Here is a 27576-nt window from a genome sequence, read left to right as displayed (position 1 = left end):
AGTTCATAATCTAGCCTATAGTGTCGTGCAGTCGCATTTGGTTCTTATGGGTCTCACATGTTGACTAACTAAAGACCCCATGGCACTCTAAGGAAAGCAGCCACCCAGAAAGGTTCATAGTTCACTTGAGTAGAACTCCTCGAGCATAGGTGAAATTAACTTCAGAAGAGAAGGGTTTGTTCTTTTAGCTGCCGAAAAAGAGGGACGTCGTTAACAGTAACATGGCGAAAATTATGAACGCTGCATAGCTACGTTCGTTCATGAAAACCTCGAAGTAGCACGCATACATTTGATGTCAAACTGTGTTTACTTTTTCATCTGTGGGTACTGTAAATTCTGCATAGAGAGAACTAAATGGGGGTGCATAAGGAAGAACACATTCCTAAACACAGCTTGAACTAATACACTCCCTGTCATTACATGTTTAGCTGTAATCCTGTTTCTGTTGCCGGTCACCTAGCCAACTATGGCCATCAGGGTGACATCCTCCCGTCCCTCGAAATCATTACAACGGCTACATTACTCTGCTTGTTGACCAATGTGCAATTAGATGAAGCTTTTCTTTATAAACGGACCTGAACCCGACTTTACTTTTAGCCTGGCCCATATATCTCAGTTGTACACTGCGCACTTTCCAGCTAGAATTCGAATTCCGAATCGCTACATTCGTTTATTCATTACTTATTTGACTTTCGTCATGGGGTACAAGAACATTCGAGGTGATATCCTCCCACACACTGTATTTCCGTTCTTTCGCTCTGCGCCGTCAGTGGTTTGCTGTTCATGAGATGACTTCTATCGTAAAGCGGGCCAAAGAATTTGCCGATTTATGGGGAGTGCACTCATTTAGCGTGAGACAAAGTTCCTTTCATTCTTTTAGTTTTATAATTACTCTAACCATGCGATGTCTACCTATCCCTCGGCAGATCCTTGTCTCCATTCTCTTCCAATTCTTTCCCGATTTGTACGTCCTGATCGAATACACCGGTCTGGCTTTTACGATTGTCTCCGGTGTTGCGGTTTGCAGTTTGATTCACATCAAACGGACACACCCCGAATTGAACAGGACCGCATTTAAGGTAAATTCACTTTCACTCTATTTAAATATGGAAAGGGTATGACAGGTATGGCTGTTTTAGTGTGCGTGTGGATCCTATATGACGTTTATACCAGACTTACTCGCCGCTGGAACATGGCGAATCGGGTTATGCTGGATAAGTTCTAATCGCATTCGTCTCATTTCTTGGTTTCTAACATGGAAAGTTGAATCAAGTAACCTGGGTGTGTTCGGTGGTCTTCAATGACCTTCCGTAACTTGTCTTCTATGATTCTAACCAATAACCCTGGAAGTTCCTTGGAGCTTTTTAGGATACCCAACAATGTGCTGGAGCCACGGTGCCAGACAATACCATGCTTGCGGCGAGTCATAACCATCATCGTGCTTATGGACAACACAACGTCTGTGCTTCTTTGGCTAACACTTTCAGTGCTCTTTGGAGAGCTTACAAAGCTTGACAGGAGATAAGCTGGATTGTTTTAGCCATCACGAACGTTATTCCGGATTGACATTTTTTCTTCAGATGCCAGCATCAAGTTCCCACTCTTCTTTTTTATTCAAATATACCTAGATGGTTTGAGCAATCTATCACCTTCATGATCATATCGCTGCAAAGTTCTCCAACTTTGCTTATGACCATGTACGTCTTTTCAGATACTGCTGCCAAAAAGACCACATTTTCATTATGTGACCTTTGTATACATCGTTTCCGACCAACCTCGAGGCAGGTGCTTCTACGTTGAAGCGTTTCAACTGGAGCTCATTGCCATGGCATAACTTTCCCCTGTCTAGTTGAAAAGTTTCCCACCATTAATTTAAGCCGAGGCTAGGGGTTCAGTGGACAAACTAACAGCAAATACAGAGGTGCGCATGTCGTTGTTAAAATAGTGAAAAACAGTCCAATCCAAGACAGTCATTTATGCTACCCCATAATTTGTATGCATGGTAATTTTATAGTAGGTCGGTAAAATAACGGAGAGAGGTTGAGAAGGAAGCCTTGTAAAACACCCGTGTGTTTTGATGGACGTTATATCTTTCCGTTACTCTACATGTACATAGGGTTTGTTTAGCAAACTTACCCTTTTCCATTCTAATTGAACGTTGTTCTTTGCGCCCACCAGCATAGAAGTGTTGCAATAGACCATAATTAATACCACCAATTGCATTTATGTGATCCAGCATTAGTTGGTGTGCAGATTTGGCGTTTCCGTTAGGAGCCGAAAAAAAATGAGTGCATAAGCTGTGCGAGGGTGTCTGGGGTAGAATGGGATTGTCAGTGTAAACTGGTAACTATCCTCAGCTTCCCGATTGTTATGGGCGCTCAGTATGGTTACACTTTGAAACAAATTCGAATGTACGGATTACGGACAGTGAGCGTTCAATACAGAACACAAAATAGTTAGTCAGCTACTCCTAATGGTCTAGTAAGGTCAGTACGCCAAAACGATTTTAGACATATCTATTTAGGGTGGATTTGGGACAAAGATTTGGAATGCTTTTATGTGACGAAAATATCGGTGCTCACAAAAGGTTTATCAAGTTGGGCGTTGGGTCTTGCGGGAGCTTGAGGAAGCAGGTGAGCAAATTTGGTGAATGAAAACTCTGTGTACTGGATCACTGTGTACGTTGGCAATTGAAATGAATGGAATTACCCTAGGAATTGAATACTCAATGTTTGCAGAAAATTTCAAACAGTACTGTCTCGGTTGCGTCCACCATTTGCCAAAAATGCACATGACAAATTTACTATTGGCTATTAAATGAGGGTGTTTCACGTCCCAATCGGATATGAACACTTATATGGTCGGTAACTTTAATTATCCTACTGAAACTTTTCTGCGGACTCGCCTTGTCGGACAAATTGTACTTTTGATCTACTAAACTATCATTGACTTGTTAACTCAAACTTATCCGCCATAGCCATAAATCGACTGCTTCATCTCAGACTGATACCGTTCTTTCGTCGCGCCACCTAACTACGCTTTAATAATTCATGTCGCATTACATCCATAAGTACCAAACTGTTAAGATGTACAGCCTAAAAGCCTTATTGCCTTATTGTGCATACATCTGTTTGAACTGTTGTTCTAGTAAGCCGATGGTTGCAACTGCTTCAGTGAACATGTTTCCACGGAAAGCAGGGAAGCCGGAGGCCTCGGGAAGGCAATGGGTAGGCGCTCAAGCTTCGGCCTTGCAATTCAGCAGCTGAGATAACCATGACAACAAGACACGGAAATTTAGCTAGCATCGTTATTCGGGGGAAGAATGATGTTTGGCACATCAGTTTGTTTTCAGATTACACCCGCTACATAGTGACGTCAAGTGAAAAGTGCAACTAGACTATATGGAGAGAAATTGCGCACTAACTCGGATTGGATAGATCGTCGAAAGCCTATGTGGACATGTTTCGGTGCCTTCCATCACCTGTGACTCCCATTTAGAAGTCGTCCGACGAGATCTCTGAGGTCTTTCAATCAAGTAGTCAATTGAAATACCTGGCCACTTTAATGTCCAAATTCCTGAGGAAGCATGCAGCCCACGACATCAAATAAACTACGGGTTTTAATTTTGTCCATTGCGTGCGACCACAGACTATTTTGCTTGCGCAACAGTACGATAATGGGGAAAATATTTGAAGCAGAGACGTGTTATTTCGTAACACGCTTGGCGTCAAACCGGTGGTGCTGCTTGTTAACGAATATTAGCTTCCCTTATTTACAGCATCTCTTTTCTGGTTTATGATTTGGCGTCACGTTGACGTGGATTAAGTATCAATTCAGAGAGATAATTGATGTCTCCGTGGCAAAAGTTTAGGATAATATTGTAAATAAAGACATCAAGACCAATTTCGAAGGTTTTCCCAGATAGCAGTAAACACTCGGAGTATTATTTATATGACCTACAAATTTTACTCACTTAGTGAACAAAAGCCATTCAACCAAGGTGGAGAACACCGTAATATTCTAGTGTCTGTTATTCGACTATGTAGGACATGCACGGTATTCAAAAAATAAAACTCGATGGGAAAGTGTGAAAAGTTTGAGTGTCGTACGTTATCGTTAGTAGATATTGCTGTCTGCTACAGCTTGCGGTGGTTTATTACAATGCTCCTTCCGAAAACAGTTTTTTTCTCGCATGTTCGTTGTGTCCGATCGATGGGTGACGGAACAGCAAGTGACGTGCATGGTCCAAACGTCGGTCAATCCAAAGTCTGTGGATTTCTTGTAATTTATCCAACTGTATTCGTCGTTCTTCCTGCATCATGTTGTCCACATCATCCATAGTTATCCCCTAATATCCGGTCCCCCTATCCCTTCTTCAGCTACCCATGTTCCTTCCGGTTTTATACCTGATTGTCAACTTCAGTATTGGAATATTCTCCATTTACAATGGCCCTTTGAACGCACTGATTGGCCTCGGAATAATGGCCATTGGTATACCTCTCTACATAATTGGCATCGCGTGGAAAAACAAGCCCCGTATCATTGAATCCGCATTGTGTAAGTCGATTTCGAGCTAATTTTCCTCTGGTTTCGCTCACCTGGTTCTGCCACTGCAACTCCATACGGTGATTGGTATCATCGCTCACACTCACCTTCGCGGTGCTAGGCTGCCATTGGGATTAACTTTGTGATACCTGGCTTGCGAAGGACGAGTTCCCAATTTAACAATTGTATCGTGTCGCTGCATAGTTGGCGTACAACCCGTTGATGGCGGGACATGAGACAACGCAATCCAGGTTTGGACAACGGTGTATTCGGCAAGTCACTCTGCTAAATTCATGCCAGGAAACACGCAGAAGTTCGCATCTGCATGTTGGTTACTCTTTCGATGCAGAGGATTCACTTACCCAGAGTAAATATACTGGGTGTTGATAATCTGTTTTACCTCGAATAATCGACTGATTGGATGAGAGTTAACTGCAAGAGGGGAAATTAATCCGCAGGGCTGGTGGACAGACTTCCGTCAGAAAATTTATCTGGAAAAATGGATCAAACAATTGGTTGATCGAGTAAACTACCATTCTGCATAACAACCATTTGAAGGAGGGAACATCTAGAAACATTCCGGAAATATATCGCAGAAAGAGGAGACAGCCGTAAGCGTTGTAGAAACCGGGCCCTGAACTTCAAGGTACCAATTTGTCGCAATAACCACACACGATGTGGAACAATAAGCACTACGTACTACAAAATTAAACCTAATACACTACTCATAACGTTACTGATACCCCTCCGACCTTATGAGTAATGTGAGAACGATGTACCGCGGCACGTTGTACCAATATCATGCCAACTAAAACGTGAGGCGGTTTTTGTGTAGCTCGCTCGGCTGAAGAATGTCATTAACAAGAGATCCAGCTGAAATTTAAATTTGAGTCTCCAGTTACAGCCAGTGTGCAGACGTCAGTCTCTTAGCTAAAGCACCAAGAGGATTTGTCACGCCACACTGCTCAAGCTTCTTGAATGTATGGCGGACTTGCTCTCCGTTGCTTGTTCGGCGTGTTTCGGCGAGGTGACAATCCCCCTTCCCATCTCATAAAGTTCTTGAGGCTCAGGGTGAGCTTCCATCTGATTTTACGTCTATTTACTTCCCATAGGGTCTCTCATAGTTTGTTTTCGGGATGATCATAGTACAGTCCTTAGTAGTTGATGACCGTCACGCGCCTAGGGCGTTCACTTTGAAACGGTGGGTTTGCTTCTGTGGTTGTAGAACTTATAGAACTTGTAGAACTGCAAACAGACTGTCTTACCCATACTTTTAGATAATTGCCTCACGCCTACACATCGTACTGTGCTGCTGCAATCTTTTTAGAACTGCATCCAGATATCAGCCTTGCGGACGCATGAATTGATGTACTTGGTTAATTAATTAACTTGAAGTGTAGTAATAGTCTTGCTTTTGCGGACACTATTTACTTTTCGTCTGGGAGACTTTAGAGCAGATATCGATACAAAATGAACCAACGTGTCAAGGATGGATTTCACAAATCTGCGGTGTGATCGGTACCGCTACATGTATCGGAAACGTGACCATTGGGAGTGAACTTAAGGATTCTTGAGGCGACTCATCGATACCTTCGGATATCTGGTACGGGAATCTAGTCGGTGACACCGATGAACGTCTTCCTAGTTTTGGAGGAAGCGCTGGATGCACGATAACTGGGCTGGCCAGATACGATGAGAGTTGATTTTCCCCGAGTAAAATCTTGGGTACAAAATGCAGTAATGATCAGAAAATATTCACCCAATCGCCTTTCATTATCTGAAACCTCACTGCTTTCAGCTTTCCGTTGCATCGGATTCACACTTTTCTTAATGGTCAAGCTCACCCTTGTTGAAATAATTGTCAGCTGTAACCACTGTACAGCTTTTTCATGACTTATGGCTTGCAATACCACTAACTCTTGGCAAGTCAGTGTATCGTCTATGCTTCCTCACATCCCCACAAAATCGATGAATTTATCGGGTGTACGCTGACCGAAGTCCGCACATTTTAAGGCAGGTAACTATACTCCGTCTGATGTCAACCTAATATGTCGACTCTTGATCCATACATCCATAGGATTTCTAAAATCATACAGCTTTCCGCACAATACTTCACACACCCATTGATCCGTATCACCAAGAACGCAATTTCTAACCACAGACCCGTCGGTCGCGAGCACATACCTGTGTGCAAAAGTTATCTGTTCTTCTTGTGTACCAGTGGTTATCGCTCTGGCCAGTAAAATGATAGTAATATGTTATTACTTATATGGATGGGTGTGCTCCGGCATTTCAACCCATCAAGTTATTATCAACCGCACTGCGATCGTGCGGAGCGCTTAAAAAGCTCATATTCATTATATTTTGACAGTTTAAGGGCTACCTGACTCTACTTTCTGCAGTCAATGTCTATTATCTATGCCATTCTCTAGTAATACATAAACGAATTTGTGATAAAACCGCGTGCTATTTCTTGCATAACTAAGCTTACTTGCAAATTTGAGTCATTAACGTTAGCATGTACAGTAGACCCTGCTCCCAGGAGAAAAGGGCAAGGGCCTATAGTTTTAATTTTTTATTTGAGTAGATAGGCCGCCCGAAGTTGAGCGTGGTGTATCGGATAGTAGTAAAAATACGAAATAGAAAAACACAACTATTTAGAAAATCACTAGTAACTATTAGTCAGGATCCTGTATTAACAGGGCCATATGGGTCATCCAGTGTCTTTTTGAATGTTTCTCGCGGACCATAAATTTGAGTTGTCTGGGTGGGGTGCTTATGTTCAACAGGCTTAATTAGTCATTCTGAGTGCAATATACCGGTTGATTCTAAGCTGTAGATGCGCAACTTCTTACTATATTGAGACGCAGTAACAGTGAGGAAATTTAAAGCGAGATTATGTGGAACAGAAACGCGTACTATGTTCTGGGATCTGACAAAAATCAAACGCTTGTGTTGTCTACAGAAATTCTCTGGTAAATTCAGCATTATTGTGATATTGAAATCCTGCATCGACCGCTCAAGCGTGAATACGTTCACCTTTTAAGGGGTGAAAATTCGAATGTCCAGCGCTCGCTCGTGGATTCGTGGTGACACACTCGCCTCCATTGTCAGACGTTCGAACTCCGAAACCCGGCACGCCTAAGGCTATGCACTACTGATGAGTCCTCATTAAAGGTGACACTCGAGTTCAGTAATTCCCCCTTTGATGAGGACTTACGAGAATGGTCACGAAGGGACAGGAATACGATTTTCCGAACGAGAATGACCTGAATTTTGCGAATCCCGTAACCACCCAGAGCAGCGTTGATCGTCAGCTGAGCCACCGGCAATGGAACAGTGCGCCCGTTTTTCTTTGGTTATCTCAATGCACAGAAACATACCATATCAGTTCATGTGGGAATTACTTGTTCCCGTCAGGATATTTAGCTGTATGTTCCAGCACAGAATTCTTTCCCAAAGACAGCATTCTTCCAAACGAGATTCTCTCCTATGGGTAAACACCGTACATGTCGGAAAGCCGATGTGCGCCTTTGGGAATCAGCTACAGTACGCCAATCACGAATCTCCAAGGTGATCCGAACCCGCAACCTTCCGACCAGTGGTTGAAGAAGCAACTGAATGGCTGTGATTGACTCACAATTAGACGGAATATACCATTCTCACCTTTCAATCACGGGATCCACACCAGGTGCTTAACTGTTGACTGACTCCTTCAGTGAAGTAAAACACAGATAGATGATAGCGCGCAGTCTAAAATGAACAGAGTTCTATTGGCCTGTGAAGAAGATGAATAGTGACAACAACGGATTCAGTCAGGAGCTGTTGCGCCTAACTTTAAGTCAATATTTTCTGCAGTGTTTCATGGAAAAGATGTAATATTAAGAAACTATGAGCAGACGATACATGCAGCATGTACTTTGAATTCAAGTTTAAAAGTTTTTTAAGCCGCAGGTATTCTTAAAGTTGATTGTAAAAAGAGATAAACCATGTTAATTGGGTTTTAAATTGGAAAATGGAGCCTCACTAGCCTGAACAGATTGCCATACCATAAGTACGACCTTTGATGCATGTAATTGATAACGGATGAACGCTAATGGTCCCGTAATGATTTGGGTAGAGGTGCCTCGTATGTGGGAAAAAAATCAAACGTTTGTACTGAATGTTGAGCAAACGTGTGTGGTCTAAATTCGGTATCGTTGATTTTTACCATCCTGCGCAGATAGCAATGGAACTGGAGCCGACTGACGTAGCCGTGCGGCTGTTCTGATGGAACAACATTATCAATAGTATTTCGTTCAAACCAACTGAATATTTCATTATGAAGAAAGTGACAGCTGTTACAAATCGGTCAGCCTATCCCAGATTGATTGTTTTGTAAACCCTCTGGCTAAAGGGTTTTATAGCTTGGCTTTCGAATTTGCTGCAACATGAAAGACCTATTCAATCTATTCCAAGGACCATAATTATCACCACGGATTTACACTACTTGCGGTATCATGACGTAAGATTTGGTTTGAGAGTCATCTCTTCTTATGCTGTAGGATCTTTCTGTTCGTTGGAATATTAAAACCGTTTGGGATAGGTAGTGATATGTTTGCTGATGACCTATACCTGAGCACCACAGCTTATGTATATTGGCTTCAACGATTAAGTGACCAAAAAACTATCCGATCAGGCTACTAAGAGATTGGGCATTGGTCGTTCGATTGTTCGCTGATCTGGGCAATTAAACTGCGAACGTTTAATCACCAATCGCGATGGCATTATCAGTGCGTTGTTAGGGAGCGTGGTGGAGCGTATCAATGGGTCGGTGGTTGTGCATTGATTAATGTTGCGTGTATGTTAAAATACGTGCTGTTAGCCGGGGCTAACCTTCGGTCACGATTAGTTGTTCAGTCGGGCGGTTCCATTAGTTACTCTGTTATCCTGTGTCTTGTTTGATCGATGATCTTTGAGCGATCTTTGAGCTTGATCTCCCCTGCCCTCGTATTCTGGTCGACCCTGCGGGTGTATGTTTGTAGAGTTTTCCCATGAGGACTGAAAAGTTGAGTAACAAAGCCTCGCTTAAAGATGTGTGTTTTCTCTGCCAAACTTTGGAAATTTTCTTTTGCACTATCCGGGGCTAACTTCGGTCACGATTAGTTGTTCAGTCGGGCGGTTCCATTAGTTACTCTGTTATCCTGTGTCTTGTTTGATCGATGATCTTTGAGCGATCTTTGAGCTTGATCTCCCCTGCCCTCGTATTCTGGTCGACCCTGCGGGTGTATGTTTGTAGAGTTTTCCCATGAGGACTGAAAAGTTGAGTAACAAAGCCTCGCTTAAAGATGTGTGTTTTCTCTGCCAAACTTTGGAAATTTTCTTTTGCACTATTGAATTATCGTGCTTCTTGTTTGTAATTTGGGCTGTCCGTTCGCTGTAAATACGCTTGAGAAGCATATCCATCCAACCTCGGCGTGCATCATTGTTTTCTCTATAGCTCATAACCACTTGTAGAGAAGAATGCGTTACCTGTGTAGTAACACATGTCTCATAAACTGAATTATGTCGTGGCCTTAGTGTTCGACATACGCAATTGGACTTCGATTTGAACACGAAATTCGTTTCCAACATGAACATGGTTCCTCAAGAAGCTCCGAACAAGAGTCTGCTTCGTATGATCACGTTTTCTTGAACCGAGTTTAGAAGAAAAGTAGTAAAAAACCAACGAACTTACCTTTCTGCTCCTTAGGGACCGACCATTTTGTTTATTGCCATTAGGGTGACGTTGTCCAAGGTGATTACGACGGAGTTATTCGGGGATGCTTTGTATCCTCATATCTACAACCGTCGGATTATAGAAGCTTCTGGTTCGGACAGCTTTGATAAGCCTTAATGAGCAAATAATGCGAACCTTTGAAGTGCGTATGAGCAAACGACCGGTGCATTCTTATACACGCGAACAGCCTTTTCTTACCGTAAAAGACTTGCCTACCGACTACGTTATCTGGTGTTGCGAAACAGCTGTTGCATCTTTGCCCCATTGGCATCGTTCATATTTTCGGCCGCCGCAAGTGTGTGATACCAAACGGAGTAGAGTGTATTGGATGATATGAACAGCGCCCATCAAAAAGCGTTAATCAACCTTACGCCAGGTAATCTTATCGGGCTGCTGTTATCTAGAGTAACTAAGTACTATCCTCTCAGGAAAGTCAGATTGCTGCAAATAGTCCCAGAGTGCCCGAAACTTACTGAGACCTCCAAACTCCACCAAAATCGCAGTAGTGTAGCAGTCAAGTATCCGGGTCACTCGATTGGGCACTCAACCAATCGGTTTAGTAACAGCCGACGATGATAAGTGTTACCTAACGCCGATCGGACATCCTGGATTGAAGGTCAAAACTACATTTTAAAACCTCGATGCCTCTTGTAAATTTCGCACTCGCTTGTTCACGTTAAAGTGGCTGTGCTCCTTGTTGGTGAGTCTTTTTCCATTACTAAGGCACTGGAGCGGGGATTTCAATTGGTTAGTTAGTTACCCCGAGCCTACGCACTTATGACAATAACTGCTGAAGCGCCGAAAGAAGATCTGTTGGAGCAACAAAACCAGTTTGAAGCGGCACAATTGCAATTAATGGTAAATTTGACGCAACCAGTCACAATTAAACCACCTTATTCCGCTCCAGATGCCAATTCCGTTTATTCGATCAGCAACAGCATCACGTAGTTCCAATATGGGTCTGATCCTGGTCTAATATTCCACTCTGGTTCAAACACCACAAAGAGTTTTCAAAGTCGAACCAAAGCACAAAGACGATGCTCGGTGTGTGCGTGTATTGCTCAGAAAACTTGGAACAACAGAACACACACGTTATTCCAACTTTATCATGCAAAAAACAGCTTATCTCAGCTTTGACGGAACCGTGCAGCATCTCTAAAAAATTTTAAGTGAGCATTCGTCCTTGTTTAATATTCGCTATTGGTGCATGAAGCTAGTGAAACAGGAGTCTGAAGACTACGTCACTTATGCCTGTGGAATCAATCTTGAAATTGAATAATTCGAATTGTCTATTTTGACGAAAGACCAGTTCAAGTGTCTCATTATAATATGAGACTTTCGGTCGCATTCATACAGTGAGGTAAGAACGGGGCTGTTGAACAAGATTGATCAATCTCCCAAGATAACGCTGCGGTCAATTACTCACGAGTGCCAGCGTCTCTTGAATCTCAAACACGACACTGGCATGTTGAAGATCATTAGCCAACCCTGTTTTTAGTGTCACCAAGACGATTTCGCAGCAATTTCCCGTGATGGCGAATTCGAATGGCGCAAAGCCCCCATAGTTATGCTGAAAATGCAGTGAATGGCATTTCGTGCGATTAAGTTCCTATAAAATGCACATGTCTTCAGTGTGCAATCGAAATAAATACAAGGAAAACCAGTGTAGGGCCCGGAAACCTAGTCGAACACAAGAAAACCCAGAGATCACGAAGCAAACGGAGGTAGTCATCTCGCCGTTTTAACGCAATACTTGTCACCCATGGTAGCCAGGTCGGTGCTCGTCAGAAGCGTTTTACGATCAAAGCAAGTGGAAGCACAGTTCGATCGCAGCTCACCACGGCTTCCGATATTATGACTGTTTCCCGTCACACTTGGAGGAACATTGGGTCACCAAAATACAGACCGACAATGAACACGCCAGAAACGCCTCAGGAATTAAGCTTAATTTGCTTGGTGAATTTGACTGTGAAATGCAGATAACAGGCCATCGTGATCGTGGTACTGTCTGCGTTACCGATTGTGAACTTACCTACTGATATGGGCTGGATTGATCGTTTACATCTTTCAATATTACTCGTCGACAAATGCGCATCAACACCAACTCAAATTTTGAGGGTGTGTAAGGCCATTAACCCAGTCGATGAGACATCTTCCAACCCACTGTCTCTGGACGGTGACTCTCCAGCGGAGGTTATGATGAATCGACGGTTGGGACTTACCCACCATGCCATCCTGTTGGCATTTGCCTGTTTTCAGTCATCAACAGCAGGGGAACTGACGTTCCGTTTTGGAAACGGTGATCCAAGTGACTATCGCCCTGGGCACCGAAACTAGACTGTTCGAGTCGTCCGCAAAAGGATCTGTCAAGGTGATTTGATCATCGATATGAAACCGGCATGTCGATCAGTTGCGATCGTCTGAGTGCCCTATTCCAAATGCTGAATAAGTCACTAGACCTTTACCTGTTAATCCGAAACGTTCGACCATCCATGGCCAGTCTCAATGGTCTTCCTCACCTGTGCCGCCCAAAACGGACCCACTGCTGCGACCGAGACGCGGGACCAGTCTGCCTTAATACGCCAGCTATTAGCCGTTTGACTGTAAACAACGGAATTCGAATTACCGTTTTCAGATGTCAAACACTTTAGTCCGTGGTGCGAATGTAAAGTCTTGAGTTACTTCAATGTATAAGTAGCTCAGAGAAAGGATAATTTCACGAGATGAGTAAAATTACCATCCTGGAACTCGTCACTCGAGGAGCTAGTCAACACGTGACCATGTGATGTGGTTTATGTGATTGAATGATGAGTGGCATTATATTCTATCTACGTGGGACTTAATCAAGCGCCCATGGCCGAATGGTCGTGTTCAAACTACTAGCCAGGATTTCGTGGAATCGAAACTCCCTGAACTGCGCACTGTTGATCATTCAGAATAAACTGGCCTTTGAACACTGATTGGCTTCACTTACAGGACGAACTTTTAATTGAAAATTCATTTTGTTATCCAACTTGGTTGTGTCAGGGTTTTGATTAGTTACCCGGCTCTCACGCAGAAATGTTTTCATCAGATCTGTTGTTTGAAATTACCATTTTTCTGAACAACCGGGAAGAGTGCTCAGTCTGTATATTCGTTTTGATACTTTCTTAAAAAAATATTAACGAACCAGACTAATTTGCTGACTATACTGGGAGAAATTCAGTTGAACTCTCGTCAGTGACGTAATTTGCCTGTATGTGTTGCACAGGCCATCTCACGTTTCAGTTAGCACAATATCCGTAATGCCGTGATGTGTTCTCACAGAACCTAATGAGTTCCAAGAAGGATTACCCGGAAGTGGCTTGTAGGCTGGCTTTTAACAACCTTATGGGTAGTGTGTTTAATCAATAAAACGATATTGGTTGCGCGAAATAAACAGAGTAATGAGAAGAAATCAGACAGACAGAACAACGTTGCTTTGGCTGTATTTTGTTTCTCTCCTGCCTGCCGAAAAATCCTACAGTGAAACCGCTTGGGGTGTGAAGCCACCGACTCACTTATCCTTGCTTAGAGGGGAGAATGGAATTCTTATTTGATATTCTTGTTCTACATTTGAACTGATTCGTTATGCAATGCATATTCGGTGCAGCGGATCCAGAGAAATTGGTCACGCGCTTCACTAAACACCACAATCTCTGAAACCGCAAGGAATGCCACTGGACAAGTTTTCTTTCGGATCAACTAGTCTTTCTCCAATATGGTAGCATAGTACGATGCTGCCTTTTCTGTTGAGAGTAAGAATAACACGACAGTGATTCCTAATTTTCGCTTGCTCGCAATCCCGCTCAATTATGTCAGGCTGCGTTTGGTGACTTTTTGACTATTCAGCCAGCATTCACTTCTCTAGACACAATCTTTAGGCAAACTCTGAGTACTTCTCCGTATGGTCTGGTGGTGTATCGTCATCTATTTAAATGACTGAAACACCAGCGGCACACTTTTTTGTCTTGAGTAATTGGCTGAGATCAAAGCATGAAGATATGAGTTATAATAATAAACACTAGCCTCGTTTCGTTTACTCCGAAAAATTTAGCAAGCGCGGGGAAATCAGGCCAAGCGACATCCGTTTTGCTCAGTCATTGTTGATTGCGGTCGGTGTGTTTGTTGAGGTTATCGTCAGTTTGTTGAGATTTACGAAAGAGATTATGGGAAAACTGTGGCGGTTGGTGGATATGACGAAGGCGTGACTCTGTGCTGGCTGTGGTTCAGTTGAAGCCAGGGACATACCGTGTTGGATACTTCATCCACCCTCAGTGTTAAGCAACAATACATGCTGCCGTCTATTCGAGTTTGAAATCAATTGGGTGGAAATGTGGGTGCATGTGTTACCTTTCAGTACTTTTGCGCGATCCAGTTTCATGTATATGTGCACCTGCTTACATGCCACCTAGTAGTTCGCTGAACTACTACCTGAATTTCAGTAGCTCAGTCAAGTTCTAGTCTTCTTGAATCCGTACTCTGCGGCTTGTCAACTGCTCGCTGTCATTTGCAAATACAGACCGCCGGGTCGGCTGGAACTATACAATTTTTGTCCTTTTTTCCAAAACCTTTCTCGTTCAGTGTTTCTTTTAGCACTTCGCCTAGTCTTTGCAATTCTTTTTGTGCAGCATTCTGAATGAGCGTTTTTGAGACTATCTAATAAGGTAGAGCTAGTTACCTGTTTTGTGTGCTACAGTTATGAACTCGCAAGATGCAGTTATTCATCGGAATGTGGAGCTTCCATGCCCACATCAGCCGAAAGACAATAGTGAAGATTATATGGCCTTGCTACTACCACTCTGATTTTTCAGACATAGTTTTGGACGCCATACGACAAACCAGCTGTTTATGTATCTCACTCAGATGAACTGGTGATAACAAAAACTAGGTGGTCTTAGTGTGCAGCTGTGGCTGACCTCGTGAAAAGAGAGTTCCTCCAAAGAGAAGTTTCAAGAATGTTTTAAAAAATGGACCAGTATAGGCTGGCTCCAAAGAGGCAGCTCTGAAAATAGAGCGATCAGGTTGGGAACTATTATATGCGAATACACTACACGGTATGAATATGTTTTGACCATTCAACCAACAGTGTTCAGTAAGCTGCTGCTGGCAAATATATGCTAGAAACCACCAACCCACCGCTACGCACTACTACGCTCCACGATAACGCACTGATGATGTCACCTCGATTGGTGATGAAACGTTTGCAATCAAATTCCCCAGCTCAGCGAACAAGCCAACGACCACCATCTACGATACCTGAGCTACCAACATTTTCCTCTATAGAAAATATGCTAGAAACGTTTGAGCTGGACCAAAATATATTTGGACGGATTCATGGTATGTCCAACCAATCAACACTGTATGAGACTACCACGACGTTCTACTTCTGTGATGATGGAGCTCAGACAGGTGGAGCGCTATCGGAAGAAGGCTTTCCTGATAAGTTTATTGATAGTCTCATAGAACAGGAGCTTTGGAGTGTAGATACGTTCTGGCGGATTTCTCAGTCAAATTGCTTTCCAAGTATGAAGTGGGGTGCCCGGAGAAAATGGTCCAATCCATTGAGACGGAAATGATGAGCGGTTCCTCGTAGTACTAACGATAAATGGATCTGAATTTTATGCGCTCTGGATTACTCTCTTCTGTCCCCGTTTTGCTGAGCAAGAATCCAGAGCAAGCATTTTCAACGGCGTGCAAAAAATTACTAATTGAATTGATGTTACGATTTTGTTATCCTGCCCCTCCTCCGCGGCTCCTTAGTTTTTTTTCACCACAAATTAATATAAAGTGGTTGGTTCTTCCCGGGGGCCAGATGGTCCAAGTGGTTAGAGTGCGAATTTACTGACCGGACCTGACCGCTGCCTCGACTTCCCCTGTCTAGGCTTAGGCAACCTAGCAGTATTCCAGCCCACGTGCAACCTTCGGGTGGCATGGCAGTTAGGCACGGGAAGGGTTCTTCCATCAGTTTCATTGGTAGACAATTATGTGAGGAAGACTAAGGTTAATATTAGTTCTTGAGTTTTTCTCTTCCTACCTCGGAAGAGGCACCTCACTCCAAAGACTTTCTCGGAATTTTTTAAGATACTGGACATACAGTGACTGATAATACGGTAGCTCTTGTCTTTGGATCTTCTATTCACGTGTCATTTCACATGCGCCAAGCCATGTCCGAGGTTGGCATTAGTACACATGTTAATAACTAATTTTCTGTACTGGAACGCATTCGCGCAGAAGTTAATACTGACTGAAGACAAGACTAAATTTGCTTCACCATTCAAAACTGAGGAAGGCGACTATAATCAATCAGTGCTTTGTACGTGTTTAGCCGGGTGGATTGAGTAAGTTGGACAGGGAGTTTTGGACATAAATTTCCGTCCAGTCGATGGTGTGAAGGTCTGTCATGCTGCCACGGTTTGTGGACCTCTAAAACGTTGTTGGGCTCCACTACAAGATTCTCATTCATCATTTCCGGTGGCAGAAGTTTTCCAAACCGTCTTCTGGCTCTCCATCTTGATAGTCAGGAGGGGGTGTTAAGTAACCCCGTCGCTCTGTTTTCAGGCTTTTGGGGCGAACGCCTCACCTGGGAACTCTCGTTCTTCTCTCTGGGTTTGGGTACCGTTTCACCATCTTAGTCTGTGTACAACCATGGACCACACAAACGAAATTACTCGCCCTGGCTATGGCGCTGCGACATCACCGGGATTTCTGACAGAGACATAAAGCAGAGCTGTAGGTCCATCACGAAGGAGATAGATTTTACAGCAATGACACATCTCCGTATGTTCGCTATCTGGACTCTTTTTTTTGTACTTTATTCCTGGCTTTAAACTTTCCAACCCTTAGGTCAATAGTTAAAGAAGCTCCCTTTGCTCGTATTCACAATTTTCTGCAGAAATAATCTGCATTCGTGGAACCCAACTAACCTAATCGAGTTCACCTCGTCTGTACTATCTTGGATATCTCCCGTTGAAAATTTCGAATGGTCTGCAACTGCTTCCATGTCTTCCATCAGTTTCATTGGTAGACAATTATGTGAGGAAGACTAAGGTTAATATTAGTTCTTGAGTTTTTCTCTTCCTACCTCGGAAGAGGCACCTCACTCCAAAGACTTTCTCGGAATTTTTTAAGATACTGGACATACAGTGACTGATAATACGGTAGCTCTTGTCTTTGGATCTTCTATTCACGTGTCATTTCACATGCGCCAAGCCATGTCCGAGGTTGGCATTAGTACACATGTTAATAACTAATTTTCTGTACTGGAACGCATTCGCGCAGAAGTTAATACTGACTGAAGACAAGACTAAATTTGCTTCACCATTCAAAACTGAGGAAGGCGACTATAATCAATCAGTGCTTTGTACGTGTTTAGCCGGGTGGATTGAGTAAGTTGGACAGGGAGTTTTGGACATAAATTTCCGTCCAGTCGATGGTGTGAAGGTCTGTCATGCTGCCACGGTTTGTGGACCTCTAAAACGTTGTTGGGCTCCACTACAAGATTCTCATTCATCATTTCCGGTGGCAGAAGTTTTCCAAACCGTCTTCTGGCTCTCCATCTTGATAGTCAGGAGGGGGTGTTAAGTAACCCCGTCGCTCTGTTTTCAGGCTTTTGGGGCGAACGCCTCACCTGGGAACTCTCGTTCTTCTCTCTGGGTTTGGGTACCGTTTCACCATCTTAGTCTGTGTACAACCATGGACCACACAAACGAAATTACTCGCCCTGGCTATGGCGCTGCGACATCACCGGGATTTCTGACAGAGACATAAAGCAGAGCTGTAGGTCCATCACGAAGGAGATAGATTTTACAGCAATGACACATCTCCGTATGTTCGCTATCTGGACTCTTTTTTTTGTACTTTATTCCTGGCTTTAAACTTTCCAACCCTTAGGTCAATAGTTAAAGAAGCTCCCTTTGCTCGTATTCACAATTTTCTGCAGAAATAATCTGCATTCGTGGAACCCAACTAACCTAATCGAGTTCACCTCGTCTGTACTATCTTGGATATCTCCCGTTGAAAATTTCGAATGGTCTGCAACTGCTTCCATGACGGTTTTTTCGGTGTTCTTTATACACCTCATTTCCGACCAACATCTGCTTCATTGAAGTGGAAGTCGGACTTGGGTGCTGCTCTGATCCCATGGGCCACGCCTCGTGGGACTTCGCTGCCGAAGGTTTGGTTTGTTAGGAAGATCGAAGGAAGTTGAGCCCTGTCCTCTTCAACATGGGTTTCTCCCAAGTGAGCTATATGACCATAGTTGTGGAAAATCTGGTCCTACATTTCGTCGATTTAGGTGAATTGGATAAGGGGGGCACTGAAAACAACACATTCCGATAGCCGAATGTGATTTTGACCACCAGTAAATTACCTGATATTGTGAAAACGTTAAATCTTTTGAGGAGCTCAGTATAGCCTCCAGCGTGTATGCTGCATGCAGCGGCATCAGGCGACGGATTCCCATACTCTCCTCTGAGTTTTCAGGCCAGGCCGAGCCTTTCAGATCCAACTGAACAGAGCATTTGAGTCGTCTGATGCGGATAAGGCAATACAACATCTTCGTCTAACATCTGTATCTAACAGTCTCTCAGTTGCCAAGCGATTTGTCCGCACCTCATGCAGCCCAGGGAAATGTAAGGAGAAGCGACTCCGGACGAGCACGTGGTCAGAGTCCACAAATGTATTCCAAAACTACCGGCAGTCAGTTATTGATCCGCTGCATCGGTTGTTGATGGCAACGTGGTCGATTTGAGTTTGTGACCGGTCTGTCGTTGGAGGTTACCATGTGATCAGACGAATTTAGTACTGCATAAAAGCAGCCTGCGATCAGGACACAGCTGAAGCAATCATTCAACATTGTCCGTACATACCGAGCCCAATCCATGTCGACCTCCTAATTGAGTCTCAGATGCACTAAGTCTGCCCACTTGCTCATTCATATCTCCGGCAACCACCACAATGTCTGAGCTTTTAACTCGCCACAGCAGGGCATTCAGGGCGTCGTAGAACCTGTCTTTGATGGCGTCGGAACTACAGTCAATTGGGACGTAGGCAGATACGATAAACAGGCATCTGTCAATTTGCCGCTTGTGAGACTCCTTCACAGAAGTCGCCAGACGAACCGCACAGAGGAGACTATCAACAGGTATCCAGTCAAGTAAGGATACTTCCGCCCGGTGACAGCACGATACCAACCGCTGCACATCCCGCCGTAGCAGCCTCTAGATCACCGGTGATGCGCAGCCGGAAGCGAGTGGATACTGACGGGGCGGTCAAGTCAATCACTCTGCTTGCATCTTGAATTCTCGTTTGTGAGACACAGCACACATCAATGCCAAGCGAGTCCGGTGTGAGTGCTAGAGCAGCTTGTTCTGCTTGCTTCAGAGTGCAGACATTGAACGTGGTCAGATGGACTGGCTGTCGAGGCCTGAAAAGTGATTTGGAGATACCTCAGGATGTCGGCGCCATGTGACGAGCAGATGCTGCACGCAAAATCGATGCATGACGGACGGAGTCACCAGTCCTAAGTGCTGGGCCTACAAGGAGAGAGTAATTAATGGGGTGGAGAGAGGGGGACGAAAAAATTTGTGAAAGAGAAAGGAGGAAGGCATCAGGAATTCCGCCTATCACCAGCTGGATCTACTGAGTTGTCGAACGAAAGCGGAAAACTGGGTATATGACAGTAGTGGACAGGTGGGACAAGTAGCCTCACATAAATCGGAAAAAACCATTCAAAACGGCTGCCTTTTGACGTATAGCTGGCGTTGAAGACATACAGCACAAACCATCATGGTTCGGATGGTGGTTTTCAAAAGCACCATTGGTAAGCATTGCCCCTACTCACTTTGTGCACCTGATTTCTCTAGTATGTGATACTTCACTCCTTGGTAGATTTCTCTTTAATTTCGCATAGTTCGATAATGTCCCCTGTCGTGTAGCAATCATGGGTCCGTTATTGTTTTTGCAGAATCATAATGGCTTCCCCTCTATCTTCTTTTTTGTAGACAAATTTACGGTAACAACGCAAAAAGTCCTCAGCGTCGTGCAGCAAGAAGCCGTTACGGACGTTATACCAGTTGAGCCAGAGGAGGAGGACGTGATGAAAAAGTATGACGTGTGGGCTCCAGCCGCCACTCCATAGGGTCACTTCTAGTCGCCTTTTCCTTGACTCTATCCAAACAATCAGTGTATCCAGCTTCCGGTTTTCACCCTGGTGGTGAGATGCATCTCAACATTCTGGCGCCCTATCCCACCCGTCTGCAGATTTGCACCCTTCAAGATTCTTCGTCACGTCATCATTGACACATATGCGGCCTACCTGGTCTTGTTGGCGAACTAAATGGGCTTTGAGACCAACTTTCCGGTGCACGTAGGCCACATTTCACTCGGATGGGGTGCTTGCGGCTTCAAAATCACTGGATCTGTTCTTTTTTCCTTTTGTTTCCCAAAAGAGCTTTACCCGTTCACTTTCCTACACTTCTATGTCTGTTTTTCCTAATCGAAAGTGTTCTTTCAGTTCGTTGTTACATGTTTTTTTCCAAATGGCAAGGAGATTCAGAGGTATTATAGTGTACGAGGTTGACTATCTTTGTCAACTGGATCAGTGACAAGTTTACCCTGTGCGAAGCTTGCACATTGAAGTAGGGTACTGCCCATGACAAGTTGCTGAGACAGTTCGATGTTTCATTGATAGTGCTTTACCGTACTCAGTGGTACGAACTAACGTACCTGGGCGACGGAGTTTTTTTTAGAGCGTTTGCTAGGTAAGTCGTTTTTTTTCAGGTTCTGCTTAAATACCGTGTGACATTGTCACAGATTTTCGAAGGGGAAGGAGGCTAGTTCAGTATTTATGTCGCATAATACAATTGCTTTTCTTCCAGGGACAGTCATCAGTACTGACATGACGATCATCCCACGTAACTTGCTCTTTTGATTTGTTGACACCTTTCTTCCTCGCTGGAACACGTGACCCAAATAGCATAATGGCCTCAGAGAAGTCGTACCAACTTTTACACCCGTTTCCCTCTTTCGTTTCCACGTGTTCGAAAATGACAGTTTCAAAATTTCGACTTAAATAGGCATTTCCAATTCGTTTTGTTGTCTTTCTTACTACCAGGTCGTCCGTTTTGGCTAAAAGTGATTTCCGAATGGAAAGATCTTCAGAATCATTACATTCTTTTGAAGAAAATTTCGTAAATCTTCTCAAAGGTTAGATTTAATATTCCTCAAGGAATCTTGTGCGCATTCACCACTTTGTTTAGATTTGACATTCGTTTGCCAAAACTGCAAAATAATGGAACTGGCACTCCTCAATTCACTCGCGGAACTTTTTGAGTGGCTATCTCGTTTGCACAGGCCGATACTGTCCGGAGTATTCTCAGATGGGGTGTTTTTTTAAAAGCACCGAGTGAAACGACCTGATTATAGTACTAGCTAGCCTCGCTTGCTTCAATAATTTGTTGCGTCTTCACGCATTTGCGCGACGGTGCTTGCGGACATAATATCGGTCAGTGGTGAGATGTCATCTATTTCGTTGTTTGGAATAACAAGGTGGGCTGTAGATCAATAGTTTGTTCTCAGAAAACATCACTTCATTTGTAACGTGATCGGGGTGTTATTCCATATCCTCTGTATCCAGATGAGAGCAGATTCTACTGGACGGATAAGAATGATTAACTACTGGTGCTTAATCAAGTCAATGTAAGCATGCCTGGTCGCCTTTCTCCACCTTGCATGTAGATATGTTTAATAAATACAGTACTTTTTCTTGACGAAACGCACTACCCATAATGCATTTGAAAACTCGTTGACAGCTCCCTGGGCGTTTCTGTCCTTCTGGGATCTCATCGGGTAAATGCAGTACCCAAGTCCCTCTCAAACGTACGTTTTACTAGAACACTAGATTGTAGACAGTTTAACTACAATCATTTGTAAATCCCTTTGGTGTTAACGGTAGACACAGTCGTATCGCAGCTGAATCACTCCTGTGTGATACTCTTCAAAGCAATGTGCTCCACAAAGTCCAGACCAGATCTACCTGGTGACTCCCAAACAGGCCACAACCGACTGTGGGTTATCGAAGAGTTTCCAGATACGTTATGAATGGTGTTTTGAGTTAGATTGTCGTGCCGACCGGAACATAAGGTGACATTGTGTGGCCCATTCAGGTGAACACCGCAAACGAAAGATTTGACTGGTATCCCACTTACGACTAACTTAATTTGCAAATGACTATTTCATCGAGGACAGTGCTTGTTAGGCAACAACACGTTGACCTTTTAGATTTTCATCATGTGTGTCTTTTAGATTTTCATCATCGTGTCTGTTATGGATGAAGAGAACACCCACTTCGCAGACAGTTTTGCATCCGAAATGACGCCCTCGTCAACTTTCATTAATCTAACCTGTTTTACTGTCCATTCGTGTTAATACGCAAGGTGTTCGTCCACAATCAATCAGAGGTTGTATAAGAATTTGTACAAATTAGTCTAGTTAGTAGGATGAGCGCTTGCCTACCGACATTCTGCTGTGTACCCGTAATTCCTTTTTTTCTGCCGCACTAATTATGATTCAACCCGTGACAAAATAGCAAAAAGTAAACCTGATTTGCTGTAAGAAATGCTTTTATCTTTGATTTTGTGGTGAGAGTGTCACCTCAAGTCTTTATTTTTGCAGAGCCCTTGGCTTACTGATCCAGATTATACGAACTAATTCACAATGTCTCCGTGCACAGCTGTGTCCCATCCATGCGGATGAGTCTGACAGGGTCGTTGTAGTGTAATTGCTACTCCAGGATAGCTGTTAGTTATTACAAAGAACCAGTCACCCTATAGCTGGTACGCTACGCGTATTTGAAAGCGGTTTTATACAGCTGACCGGATTCGTTCGTTCCAAATGGAATTGCGTGAATGACGTTTCATTCGATTTCTTCTACACCTCATCATTTAGTCTGCTTAGGTAGATATTTTTTTGTTTTGGCCACAGTCCAAACAGGAAGTTTTGCTAATCGTGCCCATTGTGTTTGTGACTTTCTCAATAGAGTGGTGTATGGTTTGAGTCACGCGCCAGAGATATTGATCTAGAAACAGCATATTCGTCAAAACGGCAGTAAAACTAGGTGGCGGAAAATGAAATAAAAATTTACAAAAAAAATATATATTCAAGCTACTGGTGCTTGGTCAAACTTTATGCATCCACTCTGAATAGCTTTTGATCACAAATGACCGTATGATACCACGTAGAAAAAAAATGATTTGGAAACGAGTGCCTGTATGATCAATGAGGATTGCAGTAGGTCTTTCTAAGAAGTGACGCTAGGTTTTTCGGCATCCAGATGTTTCAAGGTGGTTGGTTTTAATTCTCGAAATAATAATCGGCGGTTGTATTTTGTTGGGCTGTTTTACCAGATAAACAGGGATCATTGCAGTACCTTCCTGGTACTGCAGCTACAAACCACCTGGAGCTCTACTGGGAACACGTCACAGCCCTAATAAAAAAAACCATTGTTTGAAGTCGCTCCTACGTGTTTGCATCTGCTCAGTTGTAATAGTGCACATGTGGACACCGCATCTATCCGAATTGGAAAGCATCCGATTTCAGCATGACAGGGGCTGCCCACTACGTCAGGTGGGTTCGATTATGATTGGCTAAGGCTTTTTGAAGTAAATGGACTGGCAGAGAAGGGTCTGGTCCAGGAAGCTGCAGATGTGACCCGATTTGGATTTTATGGAATCAAAGTTAATCGGTTGTACGTATCGAAGCTTCACCGTGGTAACGAGGACGAGAAATTTCAGAGGAACTAACTGGTTTATTTGTAATGCACTACTCACAAGGTTGCTGAAAATTCGTCGACAGCCCACGACCAGTTTCGCCCTTCTTGGGGCTCATCATGTAAGCGCAGTCCCCGAGTTTCCGTCAACCTTATGTTCTACTTAAACCACATTCCACGAAATTAGCGAATATACACTCATTTTCAAACTAATTTGGCTTTTGAGAGACTCACGTGGAACCCAGCTGAATCTCTCGTTTGTGATGTTTCCAGGCAACTGAATGTGGTGCACCAGGCCGCTTCACGTTTCAGTCACTACGATATTCGAAATATCGCGATACATGTATATTTGTAATACACTACACACAAGGTTGCTGAGTTGTTTGTATTAAATAATCTGGGAAGTTAGCTTTCGAAAGTTTAACCAACTGGGTAGATGTGTGTACTATTCTTTTCATATCAGTTGAACAACGAGTCCCACCTACACAGGCAAAAAACACCGTGAGCTTAGTCAATACAGAGAAGCCAGCAAATTGATCCAGACCAGTTGTTCGTGCCATCCACGGAGTATAAGCTAAGAAAATCACACTGTAGGTGCAACTATATGCTACATACGTAGTCGTTTTCGCCAGTTACGGTAACCTTGTTCCTCTGCGCTTAATTGGCTATGAAGAATGCCTGCTATCCAAATAGACAGCTGGAACCGCAACAAATACATAATAAACTACACTCTAAATAGCTTCGCTTGCATGAATTTCATGACCAGGGTCAGGGGCTCATCTGCATGTAGCGTCTAGTGACACTATAGAATCTCAGCTGCAACCGACTGGAAAAGTAAGTATCGAGCATGGTGCTTTCTCACCCATGCTAGGCACGTGTGTTCTTGACGTCCTTCCCGCATCGTGGTTAAAGTAGAGCAAAAACTCGTAAAGTTTTGTCAAAAAATTTGGAGCGTGATCCGCCATTAACCGAGACAGCTACGAACCGTTCAACTGAAGTAGGCCTTTCTGCAGATTCCAAAAGATTCTCTAATTTCTTATTGAATGATTAATATAGCAATATTTTCCACAACCACCGGTTTGTTCCTAAATGTTTTGCAATCAATAACGACCACGATCATTTGTACTCAGATGGCACAGTTTGCCGTTTTCCTGGTGTTACTTTTGCTCAAAAAAGAGCCAGCCAGAGCCATCCAAAATCATTTTATATTGTTACTCAAAAAATCGAGGAGTCGAAATGTCAAGTCGATTACCACTGCTGGCTCTGTTTTACTTTACACTCTACTGACTGATTTGTTTCTACCGCATCTGGGAGTTTAGTTAGACGGCGCTGCCATGGGACAATAAGACGCTCGATATGTGGCGATCGGTCGAAAAGTGTTTGACCTACTCCGGAATGCACATAAACTCTAACCTGAGAGCGGTAACCGACGTTTAGTGGAGCAGGCTCGTAACGAACATAGACGAGTAGCACCTCAAGCGCTCACACAAACTCTTATTAGAACTCATGCGGATGGTGGCGACTTGCGCTCGGTTTGCATTTCTCAGCGCATGCAGCTATTATGGGTACCTATCCGTCCAGGCTTCACTATATATCTACATCACAGTTCTACGTTGTCATGTTTCGCACCGCGTGTCGATAAAGAATACAGTTTGCCAATAGGTCAAACATTTTTTTCTCCAGGCTGTTTTGCGGTGATTGTTCGTTCCAAGTCGAACAGCATTCGCCAAGAACGTAGTGTGAAATTCTTGCTACTGTCTATTTACTTCGTGTGTTTGTTTGCTAACACGACGAATTGACAAAACTACCACATCAAGTGTTTGCAAGTCACCGGGGTTGTCATATTCTCCTACAGTCTAGAAGTTTTATGTCCTCCTCGTACACGTACGGCATGTACACACTAGGTTAGATATTTTCCGGGATTTATTGGGGCTTCAAATAAAGGGATTGTAATGGCTTTCGAAAGTATACACCATTGAATGGATCCGGCCTTAATGAGTCACATCAGTTTTTAGTCGCTCCTCGTTTCTTCAACATTATCGTGCCTCACGTTAACACTTTTGACCGTCCAGTAGTCATCCAAACTTGCCTTCGTACAACTGGAAGGTTAAACATCCAGAATTTAAATAGCCCATCTCCACGTTTATGATTTATAACATAGTAAGTGGTTTCCAGAGATAACAAAATTAAGATGGCAAAAGTATGCTGATAATGACAACGCAAACATATCTGGAGGTCCAAACCTATTTTCAGACATCAAATTTGAGCAGTGAAACTGTCAGTTATTTAATTAGAAGTCACCGAATGAGATAAACGACCGTAAATGAGCACCACTGCCTCCATAATCTATTCAGCATATTACCCCATACTTGATCGTTCTGCCTAACTGAATTAAAGCAATGGAGATCGCATCGCATTTGAAGGTCGAAGGGACTGATGAAAAACACAACGGAGCTACGTGCACTGGGGAGTATTCAATCCATGTTACTTCAGTTCACGTGAAAAGGTTGGACCTGCGGCTGAAATGAACTGATAGGATTTGAATCCACCAACTACAACTGTGTCTCAGATTATGAGTTGACAGCTGCGAAGTTTTCGGTGAACGACTGCTCGAATCGACAGTCAGGTAGCATGGGATCTAGGAAGGATAATTTTGAAGATGAAATACCTCTGCAGATTCATCTCAACAACGTAGTTATCCAAAGTATCTAGATAATTGATCTCATTCTGTAATTTTTCCGGGAGGACCGGTGAATGTGGTTTTTACAGTGGGCAGCACATTTCGATACAGTGAGTGAATTAAATAGCTTTTTATGAGAACCTCAAATGGAATGTTTGTGTCAGATGGCACGACTCTGAGTGGCACAATAGTCTGGGTTTGGGATAGAGGTCCAAATATATGGTGACCGACGGTGGTATGGTTTAATGCATACTATCTAACACTACACTTTTCTGACGTGTTAAAATTTTGGGATGTCTTCTTTAAGTAACGAACTTGAAATAAACCTTCGGATATTTTTAAAATATGCCGTGGGAGCCAATTTAGTGTGCATACGAATAATGGAAGGAATGTGCACGCATATTTACAGAGAGTGTAGATATCTTGGCATCCTCCGCTGTTGAAATGCGTCAGCGCAACGTGAGCCTCCTAGGGTGCTATTTATGAGTTCGGATTTTCTTAACGGATCCATTTTTTTTTACCGAAGCCTGCGTGACCTACTTCGGTCCATTTAAAAAAAATTGTACGGAGGACTGATCAGCACGGCACTTAAGCTGGATTATAGTTGTTGCTAAATTCTGTTTTGTGACGTTATGGTTGAGTATCCATTACGATCTGACCTGACTGTAAAAATGCAGGTGGACGGGATGATCGGAAGGGGAATGAGATAAAAACCCAAGAAGGGAGTGTCGATTTCAGAACATGAGGAGCATAGTTCGGTTCACCTCAAAGGCCATAATTTAGCATCAGAAATCTACAACCAGTGCC

The 27576-nt window shown here is 43.4% G+C and overlaps 2 protein-coding genes across 2 annotated transcripts in view; one reads left to right on the top strand and one right to left on the bottom strand.

Moving 5' to 3' along the window:
- T265_09520 (hypothetical protein) overlaps positions 1-18878 on the bottom strand; it is a gene marked incomplete at both ends in the record, with an annotated part of 33923 nt that extends 15045 nt beyond the window's left edge. Inside the window, 2 exons of the mRNA XM_009175614.1 lie at positions 2137-2311; positions 18693-18878. Of these exons, the coding sequence (XP_009173878.1) occupies positions 2137-2311; positions 18693-18878 (361 nt within the window). The remainder of the gene's footprint in view (positions 1-2136; positions 2312-18692) is intronic.
- T265_14874 (hypothetical protein) overlaps positions 1-27576 on the top strand; it is a gene marked incomplete at both ends in the record, with an annotated part of 191826 nt that overhangs the window by 17497 nt on the left and 146753 nt on the right. The window contains 3 exons of the mRNA XM_009175619.1: positions 927-1079; positions 4380-4557; positions 20326-20428. Of these exons, the coding sequence (XP_009173883.1) occupies positions 927-1079; positions 4380-4557; positions 20326-20428 (434 nt within the window). The remainder of the gene's footprint in view (positions 1-926; positions 1080-4379; positions 4558-20325; positions 20429-27576) is intronic.

The sequence above is a fragment of the Opisthorchis viverrini genome (assembly GCF_000715545.1).
Source record: "Opisthorchis viverrini unplaced genomic scaffold opera_v5_279, whole genome shotgun sequence".
In the NCBI taxonomy this organism is placed as follows: domain Eukaryota; kingdom Metazoa; phylum Platyhelminthes; class Trematoda; order Opisthorchiida; family Opisthorchiidae; genus Opisthorchis; species Opisthorchis viverrini.
The sequence above is the reverse complement of the archived record's forward strand: the minus strand, read 5'-3'. Positions and strand labels throughout refer to the sequence as shown.